Below are 24,408 nucleotides of genomic sequence, written 5' to 3' on the forward strand. Positions count from 1 at the left end.
TGACATGCCGTGTGCTAACACCAGATGTCAGCAAAGAAATGCTTAATAAAAACGTAGAATCAATAATTTTGTAAATACTAAATCTGTGACGACGCACACAATGTGCGGCATCTAGCATAGCCCACATGTTTACCTAATTTGTGTAATTTGCTCTAAAGTGTTATAAATTGTTTGTATTATTCTGCGCGTTGCGAAACTGGACTAGTCCCGATGGCAACCATCTGCTCCACTTGGTTAACTGTACATGGCAGTGGTGCATTCTGGACTATAGATTGAAACACAAGTGAAAGATGTTGCAGACCGCTCCACCCCTCCCGCCGACCCTGTATCAAGACCCAGCGCTACATATGAGTGAAGAAAGATCGGGAAAAAATCTCCCATGAACACACCCAGCTCTCAGACGGGACACACCTGGGGAGAGGTCATATCAAAGGATACATGAGGATTTAATTCGCCGTGTGAACACTGAGATATCTGCGTGCTACGAGGAAATACTAGGATGACTTGTGCTGGGAGGAAACCACTCACGGACGACGTAAATATTTACGTCCTCGCGCACAGTAGTGCTGCTCGCCATCGGCTAAACTCGTAAACGTACATCGCGTGGACGGAGTGCGGAGGAACTGCGATCTTAACGCGGTCCGAAAAGGGATGAAATTGTAATACGGGAGAAAATAACATGTCCGTTTGTAGCATCGTGCTGTAATTGTTTGTTAAAGCGGACTGTCAGAGTTTCTGGAGGTTTACGGGACTGTTCTTCTCTCATCTGCGGTCATGCCGCAGGCATCATATGATCTCTTCCCTACCTGAGGGGATTAAATAGTTTTTCCACACAATAAATCAATCATGGAGATTTCACCTAATTGCCATTAGGCACATTTGATATAAAATACGTATTATTGTTATTTTTATTCGCTGTTTTACAATAGCAAATTATTTGGGGCATGCGAAACGTATTATTTTTTTAAGCAAACAACTGACGTTACACGAGGCGACCGCTGATGATGTAAAGTTGAACGTACTGGCGGTTTGTAAATGTGATGTTTGCTATAAAAATATCGATTAACTTTCAATCTCACAGGCTGCTTTGTAACGCAAATTGCGACTTTGCAAAATATGATTTTGCTGAAACATCACTATTTTATAACTTACTTAAATTATGGCAGGTGTGAGATGAGCAGCTGGTCCTAAGCAGTGCCACGAGACTCGAAACAATTCGCCCAACAAACTTTTCTGTTTTTCGTTACGGAATCGTTCAAAAATGTAAAAAGTTGGCCTCATTTTTGTTCCTGATTAATGTGAACACATTCTGAAAATATGTCCAGTCTGGAGGGCCTTTACCACGGCGAGACTCTATAACCAAATATGGGAGCGAAGCAGACGAAGGCCACAGGACACGAGGCTGGCGCGAGTCCTCAGAGCGCGGGATTGAGACGGACCCCGAGCAAAGAGCGCAGTGACATCCTCGCATCCCTAATGTTGAGGCCAGGGGATAGACTGAGAGGCAGCGGGACACCCCCTCCCTACCAACGACGTATCGGGATGATACAAGAGATGATGCTGCTGGCAAAGCAAGGGAAACACGATGAGGCGACAGAGATGCTGAAGACCCTGCGCCAGGTACAAATAATAATATATCAGTCTGTGTTTCTTATAAGCTAGAAGTTTTATCTCACCCACACCTGTCAACTCCTCCTCCAAATATCAATGTTCGTACAGTATGTATTTAGTTGTGCATAGAAAGTTACATACTAGTGCCTAAAGTAATTCTGGGGCAACTATTGAGCTACACACAATAAACAAGTATGTGTATTGAGAAACATCTCACAAAAATGTAAAACACGTGTGATATTTTGTGAAAGAGTTCAAACATCATAATCTCTGTGCAAATAGTTGTTGAAAGGCACAAACTCCAAAACACCACATCATGATGTAACGTTTTTGTAGCGCTGGTTGCCTACTATAAAAGTAGCCTGTCAGAGATACAGGACAAGCAGTGCTTATGCAATAACAACAAGGGTGAGAAAATCAACCCTTAAATTTCATTTATAAACAAACAGACATACAAACCGGCAACATCTTATTAATGCTACTTAACCCTAATAAGTCCCTTGGGGTCAATCTTACCCCCAAGCCACTTTTATTTAGTTAAAAACATGGTTCCCTTCATCTCAGTGGAATAAGATTTTGTGACTTTTCCAGATTATCTGTCAAGATTCATATAAAAAAACTGGGCTTGATTCGGTTGTTCTAAAGAGGTGTACAAATAATCACCAAAAGAGGCCCTTTGGGGGTTAAAATGACCCCAATGGAAATGAATGGGAAATGCAAATAAAATCAATGCATTCAGAATAAATCTGAAAATTTTGACACAGAAAGGAAGGCCTGGTACTGGAGCACAAATGCAATATAGGAAAGACATGCTTAATCACACACACACACACACACACACACACACACACACACACACACACACACACACACACACACACACACACACACACAAAGGTATGACTGCCACAGAGAGCATTTTTTACAGAATTTGGCAAAAAACAGCCAAAGATGCAAAACAAAGATGTAAAATGCTCACACAGGTGTGTGCGTGCCCACACACATACACACACACACACACGCACAAACACAGACTCACACACAAAGACACAGTAAAACTTACAAACACATAAAGACACAGACACACACACACACACACACAGACAAACACCCTTTACCTTTAGTCAAATTTCTGTGGCATTTTGCAAAAACAGACATTTCAAAATGCATCAAAAACTACAAAGAATTCTACTATTCAAAATAATATTTATTTTTAATGACCTTTCTAATGTTTATATAAACATAAATTCACAAAATGTTTCACTAAAGTATTGATGTTGAGCAGTTGGCCACATTCAGTGAAATGAATGGTTCTCTATGGGCATCTGCTGGTCAAATTATTTATTTCTGTAACCTGTAAACATAAACTGTTTTTTTCTAAACACCAAATGGTCGAATTCAACAAACAACATCTAGATCAATATCTAAAAACAATTTAAATCAAATTAAGATAATAATTTATGTGAATTTTTCATAAAAATTTGATATTTTACAGACAAGCTAATGGTGTAGTTGAGGAATTGACTGGTAAACAGGTACAAAAGTACTTTATATCTCCCAAAACACAGCATTATTGTATAGATGGGAAGTAAAAAAAAGATATATTATTTGTATCATTAAAAATGTATATATTTTTTGTATTCACCCTTTTGGGGGTCATTTTTACCCCCAGGGAACTCTAACGTATACTGGAAAATAGGGGCATATGAGGGTTGAGGTGACTCGTTTCTTCTTGAATAAACAAAAATTTTATATTTTACTATCAAAAATGCATGCAATGCAAACCACTAAACATGTTTTTAATAGCATTTTCTACGTTCAAATTTACAGTACAGTAATACTTCTACAGCTTTTCATAGTGAAATTTGTCATTTTACAGAATTCCTTGCTTTTGAGAGAGATTTCTGTTTTGTTATTGTAATGTGAAGCCACTCGGCTAAAATGAACCTGTGAGCGCAGACACACTAAATACTGCACTGCATAAATACCAACTGTTTACTTATGAATCTTGTCGATAAACACGATTCTCGGCTTTATACCAAACGCCTGTGTCAGTTTTCGTCGGTTGCAGTAAGATCAAGTCAGTGTAGATTATCTGTATGCTACACAAATTCTTGCTTCTATGTAAATATTTTGATCAACGTGTCCTTAAGACTGTTTATCATGTTATGCACTAAAATGTCATTTTATCAGATTCATAAATCTATGGAGGATTTTCTGCATATGAAACTGGGATCATCAAAGCATGAGTTGATTAGGATTTCATATTAAATTTATTTAAAAAAAATATTGGTGACAAAGCAACAGGTGCATGCTTCCTTGCAAGCAAGCTTTGCTCTCAAAAGGAACCTTTTCTCAACTAACAGACATTTTTACTGGATTTGTGCATCCTGCAATGGGGGATAAAGCACATAATCAGGTTGAAAGAGAGTCAAAGGAAGAGCGTCGCTTGTCCAGTGGTTACCAAGCGCATCTTGTTGCCCGGAAACCATGAAAATGGATGGGCATTTGATTAAATGGAAATCGATTAATCAAGATTCTGCTCCATAAACGAATGATGATTACACAAAAGGTTTCCTCTCTATTTACACAATTTAAGCCAGTGTTTTATTGAGAGAGGGTCTGGTGAAATTCATTACTGAGTAGAAGCTCAGTCACCTCCTAGTAACACAAGACTTTTTTAGTGCGTAGTGAGTGACTTCATAAATATTTCATAAGTAACATCATAAATAACAAAGTGAAATATTTTCTCGGCTCATTTACTTTCTCACTAATGAAGATTTGCTTTTATTCGCGCAGACTGTTTTTGCATTTGTTTTGTGTTGATTGGTTGGCTCTGACTGCACAGCCTGCAGCCCAAACGACATTTGCAATTTTTTAAATTGCTGATCCCTCTGCCTGTTATGCTGCTGTGTTGACTGCCAGTGTTCAATATTGTAGATTAACTTTTTTTATTAGGTTTTACTTGATTTGTTTTCACTTATAAAGTGCTGACAATTGTGTTTTCTCTTATTAGGGCTATATCAATGATTTTAGGCAAACACTGACTTTCAGATATTATTAGTCTTCACAAAAAAGACTTGGCCTTCAAGTTTATATTGATGTATAACTATAGGTTTCATGTGTGGTTCGTACAAGTATTTTGCCAGCAAAATGTTTATTTGCAAAACAAAATTGGTACATTGTGCAGCATTTAAGTGGGATTTTCTTGCAATTATTCTTACAGTTTAAATCCATAGTGCCCATTCCAATGATTGTGCATTCCCATATTGTGCTCTTTTTCAGGATCTGGGAATGGAGTCGACCTCTCTGGATGATGTTCTCTATCGCTATGCCAGTTTTCGAAACCTGGTGGATCCCATTACCCATGACCTCATCATTAGCCTGGCCAAATATGTTCACTGCCCAAAAACGGTATAGTGCTTGGCAACTTTGCAGACATAGAAACACACACTCTTTGCCATTTCTGTATGCCGTTACATTAAAATTTGATGAAAATATTTATAGTACTACTAACCCATAGGTACAGCAAAAAGACACACACACACAATTAAATCGTACCATGCCAGTACAGTGAGCATTGGAGTGGATTGAATATAGCATTGTAGGCTTATGTGAGAGAGACATAGAGAGACGAGGGAGGTGAGCTTGTGGATGAGTCACACTCACTAAAGACCAGTCAGCCTTCTTTCAAGAACGCTGCTGCTGGACTTAATGAAGCAAGTCAGGCACTATATCACAGCAATACCACCAGCTCAGCTTCTATAGAGACCTCCCCAAAACATCCTGATCTGATCATGACTAAATGTGCTTGGGTTGAATCTCATGAGTCTCTACAAAAAAAAAAGAAAATGGTAATCAATATAACATTTGGCCTGGTATTTATAGGACTATTAAAGGATTAGTCAATTTTCTTAAAAAATAAATCAAGATAATTTACTCACCACCATGTCATCCAAAATGTTGATGTCTTTCTTTGTTCAGTTGAGAAGAAATTATGTTTTTTGAGGAAAACATTCCAGGATTTTTCACATTTTAATGTACTTTAATTGACCCCCAACAATTAACAGTTTAAAACTGCAGTTTCCAAGGACACTAAATGATCTCAAACGAGGCATAAGGGTCTTTTCTAGTGAAATGATTGTCATTTTTGACAAGAAAAGAAATGCATTTTTAATAAACTACAGCTTTTCGTCCATCTCCGGTCCTGTGACGCGCAATCGCAACCTCACGTAAATACGTAATGCCGTGGAAAGATCACATGTTACATATATGAAACCTACATTTGAGGGCAATTTTAAAACAATAAACTGACATAAAGACATTATTAGTATCATTCCACATACAACAACGTTGAAACGGTCTCTTTCTCCACACTTGTAAACACTGGGGCGTAATTTCGATATGTCATCTGTGACTCTTTGGCGTGATGACGTATTACATGAGGTCACGCTGGCAAGTCACATGACCGGAGATAGACGAGAAGTTGTAGTTTAAAAGTTCACATTTTTTATTTTTCTTAGATAAGACCCTTATGCCTCATTTGGAATTGTTTAGAGTCTTTTGAAACTCTGTTGATACTGCAATTTTAAACTGTTATGTGTTGGGGTCCATTAAAGTCCATTAAAATTTCCTCAAAAAACATAATTTCTTCTCGACTGAACAAAGAAAGACATCAACATTTTGAATGACATGGTGATGAGTAAATTATCTGGATTTTTTTTTTAAAGAAAATTGATGAATCCTTAAAGATTTTGGCATTATGACATTATTTCCTTAAGAAGTAAACATTTGTTTACTGAAAGATGAAAATAAAATATTTTTTAATGTAAGTATTTAACATAATGCTAATATTTGATATACTGCCTTTTATTTTGCTTTTTCCAAAAACAAACACTGTATTATTATTTTTTTTAATTTTCATTACAATCTAATATGAATCACTATTAGATATAATAGGATTTATTAAGTCTTAAAGTAAACTTTCCAAATGCATAACAGTATTGACAAATGTGATTGAATGTCATGAAAATAATGTTACAATCCAAAATTCTCTTTATGCAAAAATGTCTCATTTTCGACTGTAAAAGAAAATGTGTCACCCAAACATGTTTTTGTGAGATTCACCTCGTCATATAATTGCTAAAGAAAAAGGAAACTAGCCTTAGAAATACATATGTGCATTAACCTTAACAATCTGAATTTAATTAAATGTCAGCTAATGGTGGGCGAATGAGAGTTCAGGATGTTGACATTTCCTGTAAATTATGTTATTGTAAGTAGAGACGAACACTGAAGGGACAGAAAGAAGAGATGAGCTCAGTTACGTGGAGTAGGTTACTGCACATTGCGTACAGGATTACATTGCCAGGGGACCCACTGTCTGTAGGGGCTACACACCAGAACTGACCGGCCATGTGACATTGCTAATCTTATCGTCAGCAGCCTACTGTGTACACCTCTCAGTAATATCCACAGATGCAATTTATTTCTGACCCACAGAGATCAAGGCCTGGTGCAGTGGGGAGATACAATCGCTGGATTGATTTACATACTAGTGTATAGCATACATTTAGATATTGACTAATACATATGTATAAATTTCATCATATCATAATATTCACAACAATAAATACAGAAATTTCCACAGAACATACCCGAAGACAATTTTCAGATAGTTATATATTTTTCAGGGATTTCCTCCGTTTGAAAATACATGCAAGCTGGTTAAAAAGCTTATGTATGTCTGACCTTAGTGTACATTTCCGGCATAGCTTCTGTTGCAAAGAAGGAGGCTCATATCAGGTCATATAGACTATATTCTTTCATTTCGTATCCCACTGGGAAATAATACTGATATGTTACCAAAACTTGATGTACCGCCCAGCCCTACTGAGCAGTATATCCATCTGGTTTTCATTCTTTGCATCATTAACTTGTGCTAAGCATTTATATTTTTTGATTGTTTTCTTTTTTATATATTTTAAATTCCATCTAACATTTATGCATTTAAGATATACATTTTTATCAGTACATGTGTTCCCTGGAAATGGAACCCACAACCTTACAGGAACTTTAAACTTTCAGAACAGTGCTTGTGATATTCATTGTATTTGTCTACAAGTACACAGATCTCTATTTTAAAGTTGTAATAATTAATTATGTGATTCTGACCAGTGCATTGAACCGTCTTTATTACCTTAGCTAAATCAATGTTATTACAGTAATAAATCTCTTAACAATTCTATTGTGATTAATGTGATGACAAAATTACTATTAGACTGAATCCCCTGTAAATAATATATAAATAAGAGAGGAAGAGTTTAGGAAGTTTCATTCTTTGGTTAACCGAGAACTTTGGAGATTCTAAATAGAAAAGCTAAAAACAAATAATTTCATCTTTACAAGTTTTTAATATAAAATGGGTAGGTATCCCAGCATGTGGATTCAGATTTAATTACCATTACAATTAAGTCCTGCAAGATTAACCTATAAAAAATGTATTACTCGATGATGTGTTAAATATGAACAGAAATGGTATTTTGTGGAAATGAGAAATGGAAATGAGATATTGTTACAGTTACAGTGTGTACGAGTGAATTTGGTTTTGATAACTCTGAGTGAAAAAATACATCAATGTCACTTTTCTATTTGCTAATACACTATTGGCTTGTACACACTGCAACTAAATTTGGTTTTCACTTCACCTTTTAATGCTTAATCCTTGTTTTGTACACAAAAACAGTGCAGTAATTTACAGGAGTGACAACCGCATTCTACTTCCGAATTAACTCCTGCAAAATGCAGGATATATGTTGGCCCATATTGATAGGATAGCATCTTGCAGTTGATGGAAATTTGTGGGATGCACATCCATGGCACGAAGCTGACATGGTCAGAAACAATGCTCAGGCAGGCTGTGGCATTTAAACAATGCCCAATTGGCACTAAGGGGCCTAAAGTGTGCCAAGAAAACATCCCCCACACCATTACACCACCACCAGCCTGCACAGTGGTAACAAGGCATGATGGATCCATGTTCTCATTCTGTTTATGCTAAATTCTGCCTCTACCATCTGAATGTCTCAATAGAAATCGAGACTCATCAGACCAGGCAACATTTTTCCAGTCTTCAACTGTCCAATTTTGGAGAGCTTGTGCAAATTGTAGCCTCTTTTTCCTATTTGTAGTGAAGATAAGTGGTACCCGGTGGGGTCTTCTGCTGTTGTAGCCCATCCGCCTCAAGGTTGTGCGTGTTGTGGCTTCACAAATGCTTTGCTGCATACCTCGGTTGTAACGAGTGGTTATTCCAGTCAAAGTTGCTCTTCTATCAGCTTAAATCAGTCGGCCCATTCTCCTCTGACATCTAGCATCAACAAGGCATTTTCACCCACAGGACTGCCACATACTGGCTGTTTTTCTCTTTTCACACACTTCTTTGTAAACCCTAGAAATGGTTGTGCGTGAAAATCCCAGTAACTGAGCAGATTGTGAAATACTCAGACCGGCCCGTTTGGCACCAACAACCATGTCACGCTCAAAATGGCTTAAATCACCTTTCTTCCCATTCTGACATTCAGTTTGGAGTTCAGGAGATTGTCTTGACCAGGACCACACCCCTAAATGCATTGAAGCAACTGCCATGTGATTAGTTGATTAGATAATTGCATTAATGAGAAATTGAACAGGTGTTTCTAATAATCCTTTAGGTGAGTGTAAATCCAAATGCTTTACCTCAAAGACCAAAATATTGGCACTGGCACTTTCCCACTTTAGTAGTTTATTAAAATTGCAGAACATAACACTGTGAATTGTAACCACGCTAGACAGCAGAAAGTTGCTATGGTTACCACTGTGTCAATCATCGCATTTTCAGGAGTGAGTTCGTACAGAGGTGGAATGAACATTTAGGGAATTCACTCCCACATTAAATGTGGTTGTCACTCTTAAAATGTTGAAGTGTGTACAGGGCCGATATGCCAGTTGATTTCACCCTGGACCCTAAAACGCACACTCGCAGAGCTTTAGTCAGTCTAATGATTGAGGTAATGATAGAGTGACATGTCATTCGGTCCATATAGTTTTGCTCATCTTTCATCACAAATGTCAAATAAATTAGATTTTTACCTAGAGAACTCAAAGTTCCTGATCTTCTGCCAGTTCCCATTAACCTCCTGTATTTTACAGCTTGAGTAATTCTCTCTCTCTCTCTCTCTCTCTCTCTCTCTCTCTTTCTTTTTCTCTGTCTCTGGTTTAGGAGGGAGATGCTTTGGGTTCCATGGAGAAGGTGTGCCGTCAGCTGACCTACCACCTGAGCCCACACTCCCAGTGGAGACGGCAGGGGCTGCTGAAGAGGAAGCCACAGTCCTGGTGAGAAGCAGAACAGATAGACAGAGAGGGGTGGCAGATTTAGGCAGTGAGGGCATCTGCTGCCATGAGTCATTCATGCCCTTATCAGTGTCTCACATCACCTCATCTACAGTATAGTGGCCAAAAGTGTGTGGTGGGGGTGTGAGTACATTATTGGCTTTAAATGCCCCCTCAGGTTATATTAAACCAAAATTTGAGGTGTATGGTACAAAACAGACAAAAGACTCATTTTTGGGAGTATTTATAAAACAAATTAATTTTGCAAAAATGCAAATGACAGTATTCAAAAAATAAATAAATAAAAAGCTCACAGTTAATAAAGCATACGTAACATACGTTGACTACAATTTTATCTGTTATGAATATTTGTTAACTCTCTTTTGTGGTAATATATGGTGTTAGTCATTATCTATGTCTTTATAGACCTTGTACATTGGTATAATTTTTTGCCAAGCCTTCTTAAAGTCTTTTTTAATCTGAGTCTTAATTTATACTCTAAACACACAGTGCAACATGCCTACACATTTTTTATGCAGCTTTAATCAAATATTTAAATAAAGAGCAAATATGTCAATTATTTACAATATTAAATACAAGTCTCAGGTGTGCCTAGATTGTTTCTGTGGGGCTGGTTACACTTGTCCAAAATTCCCCTATAGGAGTAGGAGCAAAAGTGCGCAATTTTAATCTTTGTACCTTTATATGCAAATGAGCTACTGTTCCTCACTACCTTACCACAAGAGACGGTGAGCACTTTTAGTTAAAATAGAACTGATTCCTGTGAATACAGTCTGAGATATGGCGAACAGCATGCCTCACTGAGGAAGGAAACTATGGTAATGCAAAACTGTCAGTCAGTGGCTGTGGGTGGGGCTTTATCAGTGTGACATCACATTAACAAAAGCATCGAAACCACATGTCGAATTAGAATGCTTTGGCTTAATAAGGATTAAAAAAGAAGCACTTGTTGGATTTTTTTTCATTGTAGGGTGTTTGTGTTCACACACTGCCAACACACATTTATGTCCAAACACCTTGTAAAAGTGGATTTTGTATAATAGGTGCCCTCTAAAGTAGGACATCGCTTTTGGCTACTGCTGTATTTTTGTCTCTTCTCTTCCTTCCTCTTCTCGTCTCTTGTTTCATCTCACCTATTCCTGCCTTGACTCACATTTTTGACTTGTCACTTCTCGGGTCCTTGAAATCCTTGAAAGTTTGTGAATCTGGGGGGGAAATTAAAGGCCCTGGGAAGATACAGGGTAGTGTAGGATAATATAATACAAATTCTAACTGTTAGTGTGAGGAACTGGTGACGAGGAACAAGAGAACCCAAGTGCAGACGATATCGGGGAGTGAACATAGAACATTTATTAAATATAAAACATGAAAACAAAAAGCCCGCGAGGGGGCAACACAACATTAAACATGAATTAACAACACTCACTTGACATAAACACTCTGATAAAACATTAAACTGAATGAACACAAAAGACTGCATAACATGACATAATTTCAACACAATGATCCAGCACAAGACAAGAGACAAGAGGAGATTAAATAGGGGAAACTAAACAAGATAACAAGGGCAACACAGGTAAGAGGGATGAACTGATAATGAATAATTAACAGGGAGAACAAGGGGTGGGGACTAGAGACGAGACACCAGAGGCACATGCCACAATAAACAAGGCATGAGCCTCCACATGAAACAAGAGACTGTCAGAACCCTGCCACCACTATAAAACATAAATATAAAACAGACTCTCGTGGCAGAGTCCTGACAGTTAGCTTTCAATGCTTATATATTCTGTATTTGAATGTTGATTCAAATCAAATGCTTTTTTGCATAGTTGTGTTTAACACATGAAAACGTCTCGGGTTATGTATGTAACTGTTGTTCCCTGAAAAGGGAACGAGACGCTGCGTCTCCCTTGCCATATTTCCTACGTCCCTGTAATGCTGTCTTTGGCAATATTTCACATATACTTACTGGCTCCCGCGTAACCCTATCTTTATCATTAAGCCATTGGTTGAATTCGATATACACATTCAGGCGCACTTACCCCTGGAGCGTCCCCAAAGTGTCACCGCAGTGACGTCGTGCGAGTTCTTTTAAAAGGGAACTGTAACAATGTATCTTAAAAGGTAACATGATGTAACCTTGCTCTCACTTGAAATGTGTCCCCACATTTAGTCCTTGAATTTGAGGGTAATGGACCTGGAAAGTCCTTGAAAGGTCCTTGGATTTGAAGTTAACTAAGATGTGGGAACCCTGAAACATTGATTTTTAAGCTATATTATAAATTATTTGATGGGCATTTCATTTAGTCCCTACACAGTACCCATGTGAATCACAAGAGCCTTGTGTTGTTCATTAAAGTGATTAGTTGGTTTTAAAAATAAAGGTTCCCCCGGCTTTGCAGAGCAATCAAAATAAATTATCATTGTGCCAGTTGTTCGACTGTACAGATTCGTCAGCACTTAGGGATTAATGATGTTTTAAAAGCTATTTCGCTAATGGATCGTCTCGTTTAAGATTTGGGTTCAGTACTCCTAATATCCCCCAAATTGTTAGACAACATCTAATATATTTTTAGAGCAGCTGTGTACATCGGCCAAACATCATCACCTGTGAATTGTCTTTTTAGTATTTTCCAGTTTTTCAATTGATGATGAGAACGGTGTTTACTCTGCTGAATGAGCCAGTGAACAAAAGCTGTTTGCCTCCTACTGCGTGCCACGTGCACCCAGACTTATATGGATCCCTTCCTGTTATCATTAATATAGTCAAAACACAGACTGTGTGTGTGTAATGTGTAAATGAGGATATACTAGGCTCCATGCATTGTCTCTGTCAACAGGATGGAGTCGTTTAGTTAGTGCTTAACATATGCAGGGATAAAACGTCTGAAATCTCATACAAGAGTGCATTCATTGCATTGGCTGCTTTTGATAGCAAATTGCGCTTTAACTGGAATATCGAGACATGTGCTCTCTTTAAGCTGGATTTGATCACTTTCTCATTTGTGTTTAAAGGGACAGTTCACCCAAAAATGATAATTTCTTTGTTCTGATGAAAACAAAGGAAGATATTTGTATGATGTTTGTAACCAAACCGTTCATGAGCTCCATTCACTTTAATAGTAGGAGAAAAGAATACTATGGAAGTGAATGGATTAATAATTCCTCAAAATATCTACATAAGAACAAATAAATGTATACAGGTTTGTAACGACATGAGAGTGAGTAAATGATGAGACAATTTTCATTTTTGAATGAACTATCCCTTTAATCCTTATTGGGTGTTTTTTTTTGCCTGACTGTGCTCTGCTGTTCCGCTGAGTCACACCACACGCGGCTCTGCATTTGTTAGTCTAAATAGTGAACTGTTGTTGTTGTTTACAGGTTATCACTGCAGATGTGAATGCAGCTGTTGGAGTTTAAAAAGGGAAAGATTTCTTGTCTTTCTCCATTTAAATTTCTCAAGAGACTTTGTTTGTTCTGCCTGAACTCTGTGTGAATTTATTTTCAACAAGAAATAGGTATTCACAAATATGAGTTTAAATTCATCATACACTAAAGATGTCTGCAAAAACAATATCACAAATGAGTGCCAATAAAGCTATAATATTACACTTTCAGAAAAAAAGGTACAAAAGTTGTCACTGGGACAGTACCCAAAGAGTGCATATTAGTACTTCAAATGTACATATTGGTAGTTCAAAGATACATATTTGTACCTAAATGTTCCATGTTAGGACATTTTTAAAGGGTCCTGCCCCAGTGACAGCTTTGTACCTTTATTTTTATATTATATTATATTGTGTATAAATCAAATGTAACTGAAAGCTCCACTAAGCAATGAAACAACAAACATAGAGCTCTTTCAAACTCTAATCATTTTATCTCTCTTTCATTTACCAACCCCCTCCCATAATGCACCTGCCCATCCAATCTAATGTTTGCTAAGTGCTAGCATGACCTTAACCTTCTCCATCGGTTATTAGAAAGACACCATCTAACCAACACGAGTCCCATTTTCTCACGGAGGTTTTAGTGTGGCTCCTGTGTGTTTACTTATGCATTGCATTACTCATGGTGTGTGAACAATTTTATCGATTTGGCTCCACACAAATATTTACATTTAAGCTATGTTAAATATTCTAAATGTAACCAAAGAAAATCATCTGCTACAAATAGTGTTTACCAAATAGCATGCATGTAGAAACTGAAGTGTAAGTGCATACTATGTTGGTAGAAAATAGTGTTTATTTAATGGTATACAGGTGTTCAGTAGTGACGGATAAGTCAAAGTACACTGAAAAAAAGAATGATTAGATTTACGTAATACAAATATGGACACCGGTTCCAAATACAGGTGGGATTCAAAAAGACCCACAGACGATTTTGAAAGTGTTTTCAGCATGTTTGCATTAGTTTTGAATGTCTTTAAAAGGGTTTTGCGAGTGGTGGCAAGGAAGAGAAAACTAAGGCATCTGATCATTATGTGACCCTGTCTGTAAAATACAGGATAAAGTCCCATACTCGGATTATTAAATTAATATTTTCACAGAATGTTCTTTACATTATGTAGGATGGGCATGGTCACATATGGGCTTCTCTGTGATGAGAATTAAATAATTGAAACAGGTCAAATTGCTGTGAATTAAACAAAATTAACAGCTCTTCACAAGCATAAGATTGGCTATAGTATCAGCCTAAGACCATTGGATGCATATGGCACACTTATCTGGAAACACTTCAGTAGCTTTGAAGTTGTCCTCTGATTGGTTGAATTATACAGGATTACCAGGAGACGTGTGCCTGGAAACAACACAAAGCTGAAAAGTATGCAAGGTTTATGGCATGAAGTCTTTAAAGCAACACTACGTAGTTTCCATGTAAAAATGACTTACAGCTCCCCCATGTGGTTGAAAAGCGCAACAGTGCCTGGTATCAGACACTCTTCTGCAGGCAGGGGGAGGGGCGGGGCTGTGTGCTCTACCCTCCACTGCCACTTTCAGAGTGTGCTTGTAGCAGCTAGGAGGCTGCTCAGGTTGCAGCAACAGTACAATTTGTCCAATTAAAAGTTGTTTTATCACTGAAATAATTTTATAGACATTATTTCAAGGTCAAAAAACTACAAAGTGTTGCTTTAAAAGACATCCAAGGGTTTATCCTGACACAGTTAGTGGAATCTAAAAGAGATATTTGCCATTGTTGTTGTGAGCTTCAGAGATGTTTGTGAATATATGATTAACTGATTGCACGTGTCTGTTATTGTGGAGACATTTCCTCGCCCCTAAACATGATGCAGCACAAAGTGAAAGTGATTGGTTGCTTTACGTGTCAGTTATATGGCCTCTTGGGCACTCCTTGGCCATTTAATACGTCCATGGTTCCTAGACCCTCAGTATCCGAGACTATGTTGGCTGAAAATAGTGTGAAAACAAAACCTGTTTAATGGAATCTGATGTCATAAACATGTCCTACTATATTGTTTTGGGAGTGTGGACTTAAATGTGAAATGCATGGCATTTGTCTGGTCTGCATGTGGTCCACTGGAGACTTGTAGTCTATAGCAACCAGCCTACAGCTGTCAGAAACTGGTGAAAAATGTCTTCCTGCAGCTTTGGAGCTTTCTGGACGATCATGTCCAAATGTGACAAATATGGCTTTTATAACACATTATTAAGAAGACGTGGATGGAAAATGGCTTAATTGTGGGAAGAGAGTAAAATAAAATGTTTTTGTGTTTTGGAAAAAGTTTGAGAATAAAAAAAAGGAGAGATTGGAGGGCGTGGAATGCAGCTATTGTGAAATCATGGTGTCATCTCATAGGCATGTCTCTGACTCTCTCAGTTCCTCTCCTAAAATTTTCCCCACACCTCCTTATGTTTCTTACCCCCCCCCCCCATATTTTCTTATTATGTGATCTTCTGGGTTGTTCTTGTAATTCTGCCTGTCCTTGACAGATTGCCTCAAAGTTGTCCAATTTGCTTGATTTTCACACGGTAGTTCACAATCCTGCATGACCTTTTTTCTCTGAAAAATAAAAGGCAGAACATTGTGTTCCACAGAAGAAAGAAACTCATACAGTTTTGGAATAACATGCCAATAAGTGCATAATTTCTTATAGATTTTTTCTATGTACTATCCCTTTAAGCCAGTGGTTCTCAAACTGAGGGGCAGGAGATGGTGCCTGGGGGGCAGCTTTGACATTTTTAAAATAGATTAATTCATCATAAATTCTGTGCAGATAAACTTCAGAAAGCAACAGCACTACATTGTATAATTCATGTGTCTCCGACGTTGTTCCTGGTGGGCACCTATCCTGCATATTTTAGTGCCTCTAATTTTAAGGTAGCCCTGAACAACTTGTTTAGCAGGTTCAGGTTTGATTGGGGATGGAAATGAAATTTGCAGGACGGGTTCCTTTTAGGAACAGGGTCGGAGACCATGATATAAGTAATATGTTTTGTTTAATTCAAATTCTAAGCCTGAGATTGTTTTTGACATTAATTTTCCCTGGGGGGACCCTACGCAAGGGGAGCACATAGCGAAACGTTTGAGAACCACTGCTTTAAAGGACAAGTTCGGTATTTTACACTTAAAGCCCTGTTTTCAGATTGTTTATGATGAAATAGAACGGTTTTGACTGAAATTTCGACGTATGCGGCTGCCGTGAGAATTTTTGGGTGTTTGTTGTTTTACTTCCCACCTCTACTGGAACAATCCTTCCTAAAATGCATTAAACTTTCGTTTACAAAGACGTGAAACTCACCGAGTGGTCGGGGGTGTTCACTGGTGTGCTCGCACGGGAATCGCTGCAAAAGATGCTTTCCAACAAGTTTTATCGTAGTTTTGACCAACTCCATTGACTTGTATTAGATGTGCTGTGAGGTACAGTATTACTCCGTGCCGGGAACGTTGTTTGTATTCTTGCAATTGGCAAAGGTGGATTATCGCCACCAACTGGGCTGGAGTGTTTATTATTCAAGCTCTCAACGGAAGAATATACGGGTATGAGGCGTTTGGAAAAATAGGTCCACAAGTTTACAACAAATGCTAAAACACCTGTTGGAAAGCATCTTTTGCAGCGATTTTTGTGTTAGCATATCAGTGAACACCCCTGACCACTCGGTGAGTTTCACGTCTTTGTAAACGAAAGTTTAATGCATTTTAGGAAGGATTGTTCCAGTGCACCTATGCAGCCATTGTAGAGGTGAGAGGAGAAACAACAAACACCCGAAAATTCTCAGGGCAGTCGCATATGTCTAAATTTCAGTCAAAACCGTTCTATTTCATCATAAACAATCTGAAAACAGGGCTTTAAGTGTAAAATACCGAACTTGTCCTTTAAGCTCTTCATGTCATGCCTATCTCTATTGGTATGAGATTTCTGTATTCTTGCCCTCTTTCGTTCTACCTCCAGAGAGCCAAAACCGGTTCAGAATGCTACATGCTGATAAAGCTTCCCTGTTGCTTACGGCTTCTGTATCTCTGACTCTACTCATTGAGTCATCCTCTGTCTTATACTGCAGCATTTATCACCAACTTCCCAATTAGTGGTGTCGTAGCATTGATGCTTCTGTATTGATTTCATTCAGACAGCTGTCACCTCAGGGTCATTGATGCAGAAGGGGTTGAAGAAGAGAGTTGTTTGGAAAGAGGCATTAAACACTACATCCTTGCATGCATTGCAAAACAAATATTATTTTGCTGCCCATATTTCCACATTTAGAATTTAGTCTTATATAAGTTGATTTTCATACGACAGATATATTTGATCTAAATTGCATGTTTGATCTGAATCTTAATCTGCTTTTATGTTTGATCTGATATCATTTCCTTCACTGGCATTCCATTAACCCTTGTATGTGGTATGGCTGACTGATAGGGTCACCTCAAGCCGAGGAGAGAGATTTTAATTAGAAAGTGACCACAGACTGACACAATCACTTTGTTATTAGTGGTTGGTTTTGTTCCTCTTTTCCTTCCCAAAAAATTTGAAGAAATTGTAACAATGCATACAATATAGCTCATCATCTCCCACACCCACTCACCCTCCTGCTACTCAAAGTCTTCATTTTTTTGTTTGTAATGCTAACAAAGGTGAGATACTTTAATTATCTTAAGACTAACCTTTGTTCAACTTCAGATATTTCACACTGAGGAAATCACCTTGTTTCGTTGACTTTCACAGGATTGGCATTGTAACACAAATAATATTTCATAGCATACACCTGCTGTCAGGTTGATGAATCCAGTTTCAAGCAGAACTGCTGATGTGACGTAAAATGGCAATTTCTTTTAATTTTAATCAAATGAGTCATTTCAATATCAGATACATTAACTAAATTAAACATTAAGTAGATTGCAAAATCTCTGATTATAACAGCCTTGTATATCTTTTACTGCCTAAATAAACAATATTATAGCTGCTTTGTGATCATAAAGTTTTGAACACAAAAAACAGGTGCTTTGAATACATAGCCGTTACTATATTACTGTATTGGCCAATCAGCATCCAGATCCAGAACAATCTATTTAAAAAGAACACTATAAAACCTATAATATGTAAAGTTTAATAAATTCTTCATGTTAGTACGGTTTACACAGTTGACTTTATTATGCATGATAGATTTGATTAATGTAAGTCCTTGTACAATATTTCAAACTGATAAAAATTGAAAACAAAACTTAAATGGGTCAGATGCGTTTGGGGTGAGGTTGCTGAGGGAGGGAAAGGCATTTTCTCTGAAAGAGCGTGGGATTCGGGATCCTAGCCAGTAACATCAGGAGTCCTGATATCCTGTCCTGGTTTAGCCATTTCCTCAACACTACTGCTGCTTTATTTGCTGGTTCAGAGACAGAATCTGAGGAGGATGGTTAATATATTATTCAGAATGGGATTGCATATCAAAGCAGGATATTTGCCTGTTCAAAGAAATATATGCTAGTCCTGGTGTGAATTAACGATGGTCACATTATGAATTAGTATTCACACTGTTACTTCTCTCACTTTAATTCCTCCTCTCGTAGCCTGTTCACTGGCAAGCTGTGATGGCACACTGAGCTCATTGTGAGTCTGCTACATGTACAGCGGTTCCTGCAACACACTGTTTCTTTCGCTTAATTATTTCACAATACAAACACCAGATTCTCTACACTCCACTTATCTCTTATAGGTTCTTAAGCTGCATTTACATTGCAATAACAAATTACATAATTAAATTAGCTGTTTAATTATATTATCTGTTTATATATCAAAGGTCTATGTTTATAGAAAATGAGATGTTGGTTACCCTCTGTTTTCAGTTCACATGATTCTTTGATAGATCATAATCGTTCAGGTTTTAATCAAATAAGCTGCATAGTCTCCACTTTTATTAAAACATTCAATCGCTTGTTTTTATTACACACCTTTTACTCTTAAGGGACTGGACAATTTGGTCACTAGATCACTAGAAAGATTCAGGGTGCCCCCCTCCCAACATGTCTTCTAGCATGACATTACTGTATTGTTTATACTGAATTCAAGTACCTCCATTTGCATGAATAATTTTTAGAAGCCATACGCGTGATATTTGGGAAAAAAATGATTTAACAGCACTGTTAGAAAACATTTGTAGGTGTCATATCAAATGGCCACACTTAAACTGTCATACAGAATAGCTTCATGGAGGAAGCTTTTAGTGGTAGAGCACTGCGTTAGCCATGCAAAAGGTGGTGAGATCAATCCCAGGGAAAACACATACTGATTAAAAATGTATACTTTGTAATGCACTGTAAGTTGCTTTGTCAAATGCATAAATATAAATGTTTTAAAAGTGTGACTGCAATTGTTAATTCACAATTGAAGCTTTATTTGCCAAGTATGCCATGTTTAACAAAAACTTTTTGACACTTTTTTTGCTTATTATTGACTCTCAAACGGTCCTCGTTTTCTGTTTAAACCAATGGCCCATGGGGTCTATATGACCACAAATTTGAAAGCATAATTGTAAGTAAAATATACATTTTCAAGAATACAATGAAGCTGTGTTTTGAGAGATTTCAAGTACTTTTGTATCCATTTACCACAAAATTCTCAATTACACGGTAACTTGCATGTGAAATTTAGATTTTTTTTATAAAAAAATCACTTAAATGATTATCTAAATTTAATTTAAATTGTTTCTGGATATTGATCTAGGTGTTAGGTGTAGAATTCCACCTTTTGTTGGTTAGAGATAAACCTAAAGGAATTACAGTTTATGAAAGAAATAGCTTTGACCAGCAGAGGGCCGTAGAAAGCCATTTCATTTTACTGGATATGGGCAACTGCTCACATCACTACTTTAGTGATACATTTTGTGAATTTATGCATATAGAAACATTAGAAATGACATTAAAAATAAATATTATTTCAATAGTAGAATGTTTGTAGTTTTTGATGCATTTTGAAATGTCTGTTTTTACAAAATGCCACAGAAATTTGACTGAATGTAAGTGTGTGTGTGTGTGTGTGTGTGTGTGTGTGTGTGTGTGTGTGTGTGCGCGTGCGTGCGTGCGTGCGTGCGTGCGTGCGTGCGTGAGAGAGATAGTGTGTGCCTGAGAGGGAGAGACAGCACATGTGTGTGTGTGTGTGTGTGTGTGCATGTTTCAGTGATGCGCAGGTCAATGTATAAACAACCTGCACCCAGCTGACGTTTTCAACTAACCCGCCCGCAACTCGGACGGCAAAAAAATAAATATTGTACCCGACCTGCTCCCTGGTCCACATTTTTTAAAAGTAGTAATTGTTTAAAATAGTTAATTGGCATCTTTATTTCCGACAACTTGACCGACCGCAACCCAAATATCATCACAAATATTTTCGGATCACTCGTAACCACGGATGACCGCAAGCACCCGGGCATTTCGGATCAACCCGCGCATCACTGGTGTGTGTGTGTTTTCTGCATTGCATTTGTGCACAAGTACCAGGCCTTTACTTCGGTGTCAAAATTTTCAGATTTATGCTGGATTTATAGATTTTTTTGACAAATTGAAAAAAATTACATTTTTTGGCATTTCCCATTCATTTTCAATTGACCCCAAGGGACACATTAAATGAGCATTTCACCCGTGGAAACATTAATCTTTATTAAAAGTGGATCATATTTGTAGTAGAAATGTAACATAAATTTAGAATTTGGTGCCTATTTGACCGAGAAAAGGGGTGTTTGTAGTCTCACCCCCTTAACAAAGATATAGCACTTCCGTCTTTCAATGATGCAAAATGATGATTTTTACATCATTGAAATAAGGAAGTTCAACTCTGAAATCTTTATTTCTCCTGTCTCAGTGAAAAAAGAGGGAATGATGCATGACCATTCAAAAACATGACTGGGTTTCTAACTATATAAAGCTTAATGCAAATGGGTGAAGTGTCCCTTTAACATTTATGCATTGGCAGAAGCTTTTATCCAAAGCGACTTGCAGTGCATTACAAGGTATATATTTTTTATCAGTATGTGTGTTCCCTGCATGGGTTCAAACCCATGATCTTTTGCGCTCTTAAGAGCTATACACATATTTATACTCTCTTCCTTCTGCTGTTTCTCTTTCCCAGTATAAAATCTGTCCTGTCCGGCCCCCCATCCAGTGGGGCATTGGACCTCTCCGGCATCCCTCTTGGAGTTAAAGACATGGAGCGTCTCTGTGCTTACCTGCATCACCACGCATCCCGCATCGGCAGCCTGGAGCTGGGATTCACCGAGCTGACGGATGAGGCCTTTCTTCTGCTCCTCCCTACACTGGCATCTCTTCCCCGTCTAGAGACTCTGGCCCTCAACGGCAACAGGCTAACCCGTGCGGTGCTCAAAGAGCTCACGGACACTCTGAAGGACCCAGACAGCTTCCCCAGCGTCACTTGGATCGACCTGGGAAACAATGTTGACATATTCTCCCTCCCACAGCCCTTTCTGGTTAGCTTGCGCAAGAGATGCCCCAAACAGGGCAATCTCCCTACAATCCTGGAGTTTGGCGAGAGCCAGGCTAGTGAGCCCGAGGGCAGAGTAGATGAGGATGACGCGGATGATACAAACAGGACAGAGAGCATGGGAGAGCTCAGGTCTGAGGTGGAGGAAGGGATCGACGGTGAAATGGAGATTGAGGACATGATGGAGGAGTTGCTAGACTTTGACAGGGAGGTGCAAGGAAAGGATGAGGATGACAGTATGTGGACCTTAGAGGAGCAACGGTTGGTGAAAGATCCACCTGCCGGACGGAGGAAAGAGAAGGTGGTGTCTAAAGCAGAGGGCGAAGAGGACTTGCCTAGTCAGTCTTCCCCTGTGTCCTGCTCCAGCCAATCACAGCACTCATCTGGAGCCATTGAGCCTTTGAGAGAGGATTCTGTCCCGTACCAGTTAGCATGTCATTCAGACAACCCTACCTGATTAAAACCGCTGTATAATTTGTAACCTTTATCCCTTTAAGCAAAGCTTTGACTAGAAGCTAAGAAATGCCTGTCAGGCTTTTGATTGTTTTCAGATCGGTGCCTAAACTGAGAGAGGGTTGTCCATGTGCTCATGGAAATCAACAGGATTTGTGGGATTGACAATCAGAGCTGTGATATAACAAAATATATCACAGTGATTTACTACTTTCAATGATTGTCTGTTGTTGCAAAATTAAAAAAAATTAAACTACACTACTTTTTATGTAGAAAACATTATATTCTATACCTTATTAAACTCAGTTTTTAAGGTTTTGGTTTAGGTTTCCCCCTCAATGTCATATCCATAAAGCTCTGCCTGTGTGCCTGTTCAACACCCTGCTGGAAAGAAACACGTGTGTGTGTTTAGGGACTGGGTGTAGGTGCTCATCTGGGTGTGATTATTTTTGCTTATTGTAAAGAGATGAACATGAATGTAAAAGTCGGCTGGTTTGGGCACCACATCTTGCATGAATCACTGTGTTCATCTATGCATTTAATTTCCATTCAGTATTGTCTATTCGATATGCATATCCCAGGTGGGATGCCGCTGGACCCATATTAAGTGCCCCTAATTTATACAGTAGAAAACCAAAATCCCTGGTCATAGTTTGCCCCTAACCTGTTTGTGTAATACATAGCAGTGCTTTAAAAGACTGTGAAGCCAAAGAGAAACAAAGCAGAACAAAGTGTTGTTTGGCTACACAATAGCATACTAATATGCTGTTGTTGCTACTTGAGATGGATTTTGAAGCCTGTGTAAATTTTCCCAGCGTTGTACTTTAGCATAGTTATTTAAACCACTGAAATTAGATTGAGTTTTTACTTCTATTTATCCATTGATATTTAAAGATAAAAGTATTTCATAGTATAAACATCTATTTAGTGCCTAAACATAAATGAAATTTGACTAAAATTGTAATTTGATATTACTCAAATGTAGAAAAAGCTTTAATTTCTCAGTTTGTAATTTTAAAGATGTTGTTTAAAGGTGCAGTGTGTAAATTTTAGTGGCATCTAGTGGTGAGGTTGCGAATTGCAACCAAAGGCTCAGTCCACTGCTCACCCCTTGCTTTTGAAACACATAGAGAAGCTACGGTAGCCGCCACCGGACAAACATGTCATCATTGGAGACAACTTAGTAAAAAAGTTTGTCCGTAAAGGGCTTCTGTAGAAACATGGGTGCACAAAATGGCGACTTCCATGTAAGGGGACCCTCGGTGTATGTAGATAAAAACGTCTCATTCTAATGTAATAAACACATAATGGTTCATTATGAAAGATCTTTATACCCCCCTGATAATAAAGTTTTTTATATTATTTTGCATTTCTGTCAAGAGATCCTTCTAAAAATTACACACTGCACCTTTAAATAACAGTGTATATTAAATGGTATTTGCCACATATCTTATTTTAGCATTTAAATCCTATTGAAAATTAGGATTTATACTATACCCATTTATACTTAATATATAATCTTTTCATTTTCCTAAATGGGAATTTAGTTTTTTCCCTAAAAAAAATAAGTTGTCACGACATAATCTTTTGTTTCCAGAGCACGTATACTTTAATGCTCACCAGGTAGCCTCGAAATATCCTGCTGTTTCAAAGCCATATTTTTTGGCAAATTCTGCCATTACGAAAAGGGAAATATATTGAACAATGCATTATAAAACTGTGACCAGAGAAATAATTTAGTTTTGTCAGTATTTCTGTCAGCTTGTGTTTCCACAATTAATTGTTGATTAAACAATGTTAGTACAACAAATTACATACAGGAACAGCAATATGTGAATTTCATTTGTAAACAAACTAAATGTATTTGACTGTTGGCATCAAAAACCAATAAACCTTTAACAAATATATACTGGATTACTGTGTAATACAGCACATAAAATGTGCACATGTACGATAAACGTGTAAAATAAAATGGTGCAGCAAATATTCAACCTAAATTGAAGATG

At 37.8% G+C, this 24,408-nt stretch overlaps 1 protein-coding gene across 2 annotated transcripts; it reads left to right on the forward strand.

Annotated features, from left to right (window-relative positions):
* The first annotated feature begins 84 nt into the window (after positions 1 to 84).
* On the forward strand, positions 85 to 24,307 carry lrrc75a (leucine rich repeat containing 75A). 2 transcript variants are annotated; one of them, XM_073862810.1, is made up of 5 exons: positions 85 to 1,620; positions 4,897 to 5,025; positions 8,704 to 8,759; positions 9,868 to 9,981; positions 21,581 to 24,307. In XM_073862810.1, the coding sequence occupies exons 1-5, from the start codon at positions 1,366 to 1,368 to the stop codon at positions 22,404 to 22,406; spliced, it is 1,380 nt and encodes a 459-aa protein (XP_073718911.1). In that variant the 5' UTR covers positions 85 to 1,365; the 3' UTR covers positions 22,407 to 24,307. The 2 variants fall into 2 exon arrangements, with proteins under 2 accessions (XP_073718911.1, XP_055052546.1); XM_055196571.2 differs by lacking the exon at positions 8,704 to 8,759 and having other exon boundaries at positions 87 to 1,620; positions 9,869 to 9,981.
* Positions 24,308 to 24,408: the final 101 nt, after the last annotated feature.

The sequence above is a fragment of the Misgurnus anguillicaudatus genome, chromosome 24 (genome assembly GCF_027580225.2).
Source record: "Misgurnus anguillicaudatus chromosome 24, ASM2758022v2, whole genome shotgun sequence".
NCBI lineage: Eukaryota > Metazoa > Chordata > Actinopteri > Cypriniformes > Cobitidae > Misgurnus > Misgurnus anguillicaudatus.

What these genes read in the sequence shown, in the direction of transcription:
- lrrc75a (XM_073862810.1), top strand. Translation starts at nt 1,366, where the DNA reads ATGGGAGCGAAGCAGACGAAGGCCACAGGACACGAGGCTGGCGCGAGT. An exon ending in TGCTGAAGACCCTGCGCCAG is followed by an intron (nt 1,621 to 4,896) that starts GTACAAATAATA and finishes GCTCTTTTTCAG; the next exon opens with GATCTGGGAATGGAGTCGAC. An exon ending in ATGTTCACTGCCCAAAAACG is followed by an intron (nt 5,026 to 8,703) that starts GTATAGTGCTTG and finishes ATGTCTCAATAG; the next exon opens with AAATCGAGACTCATCAGACC.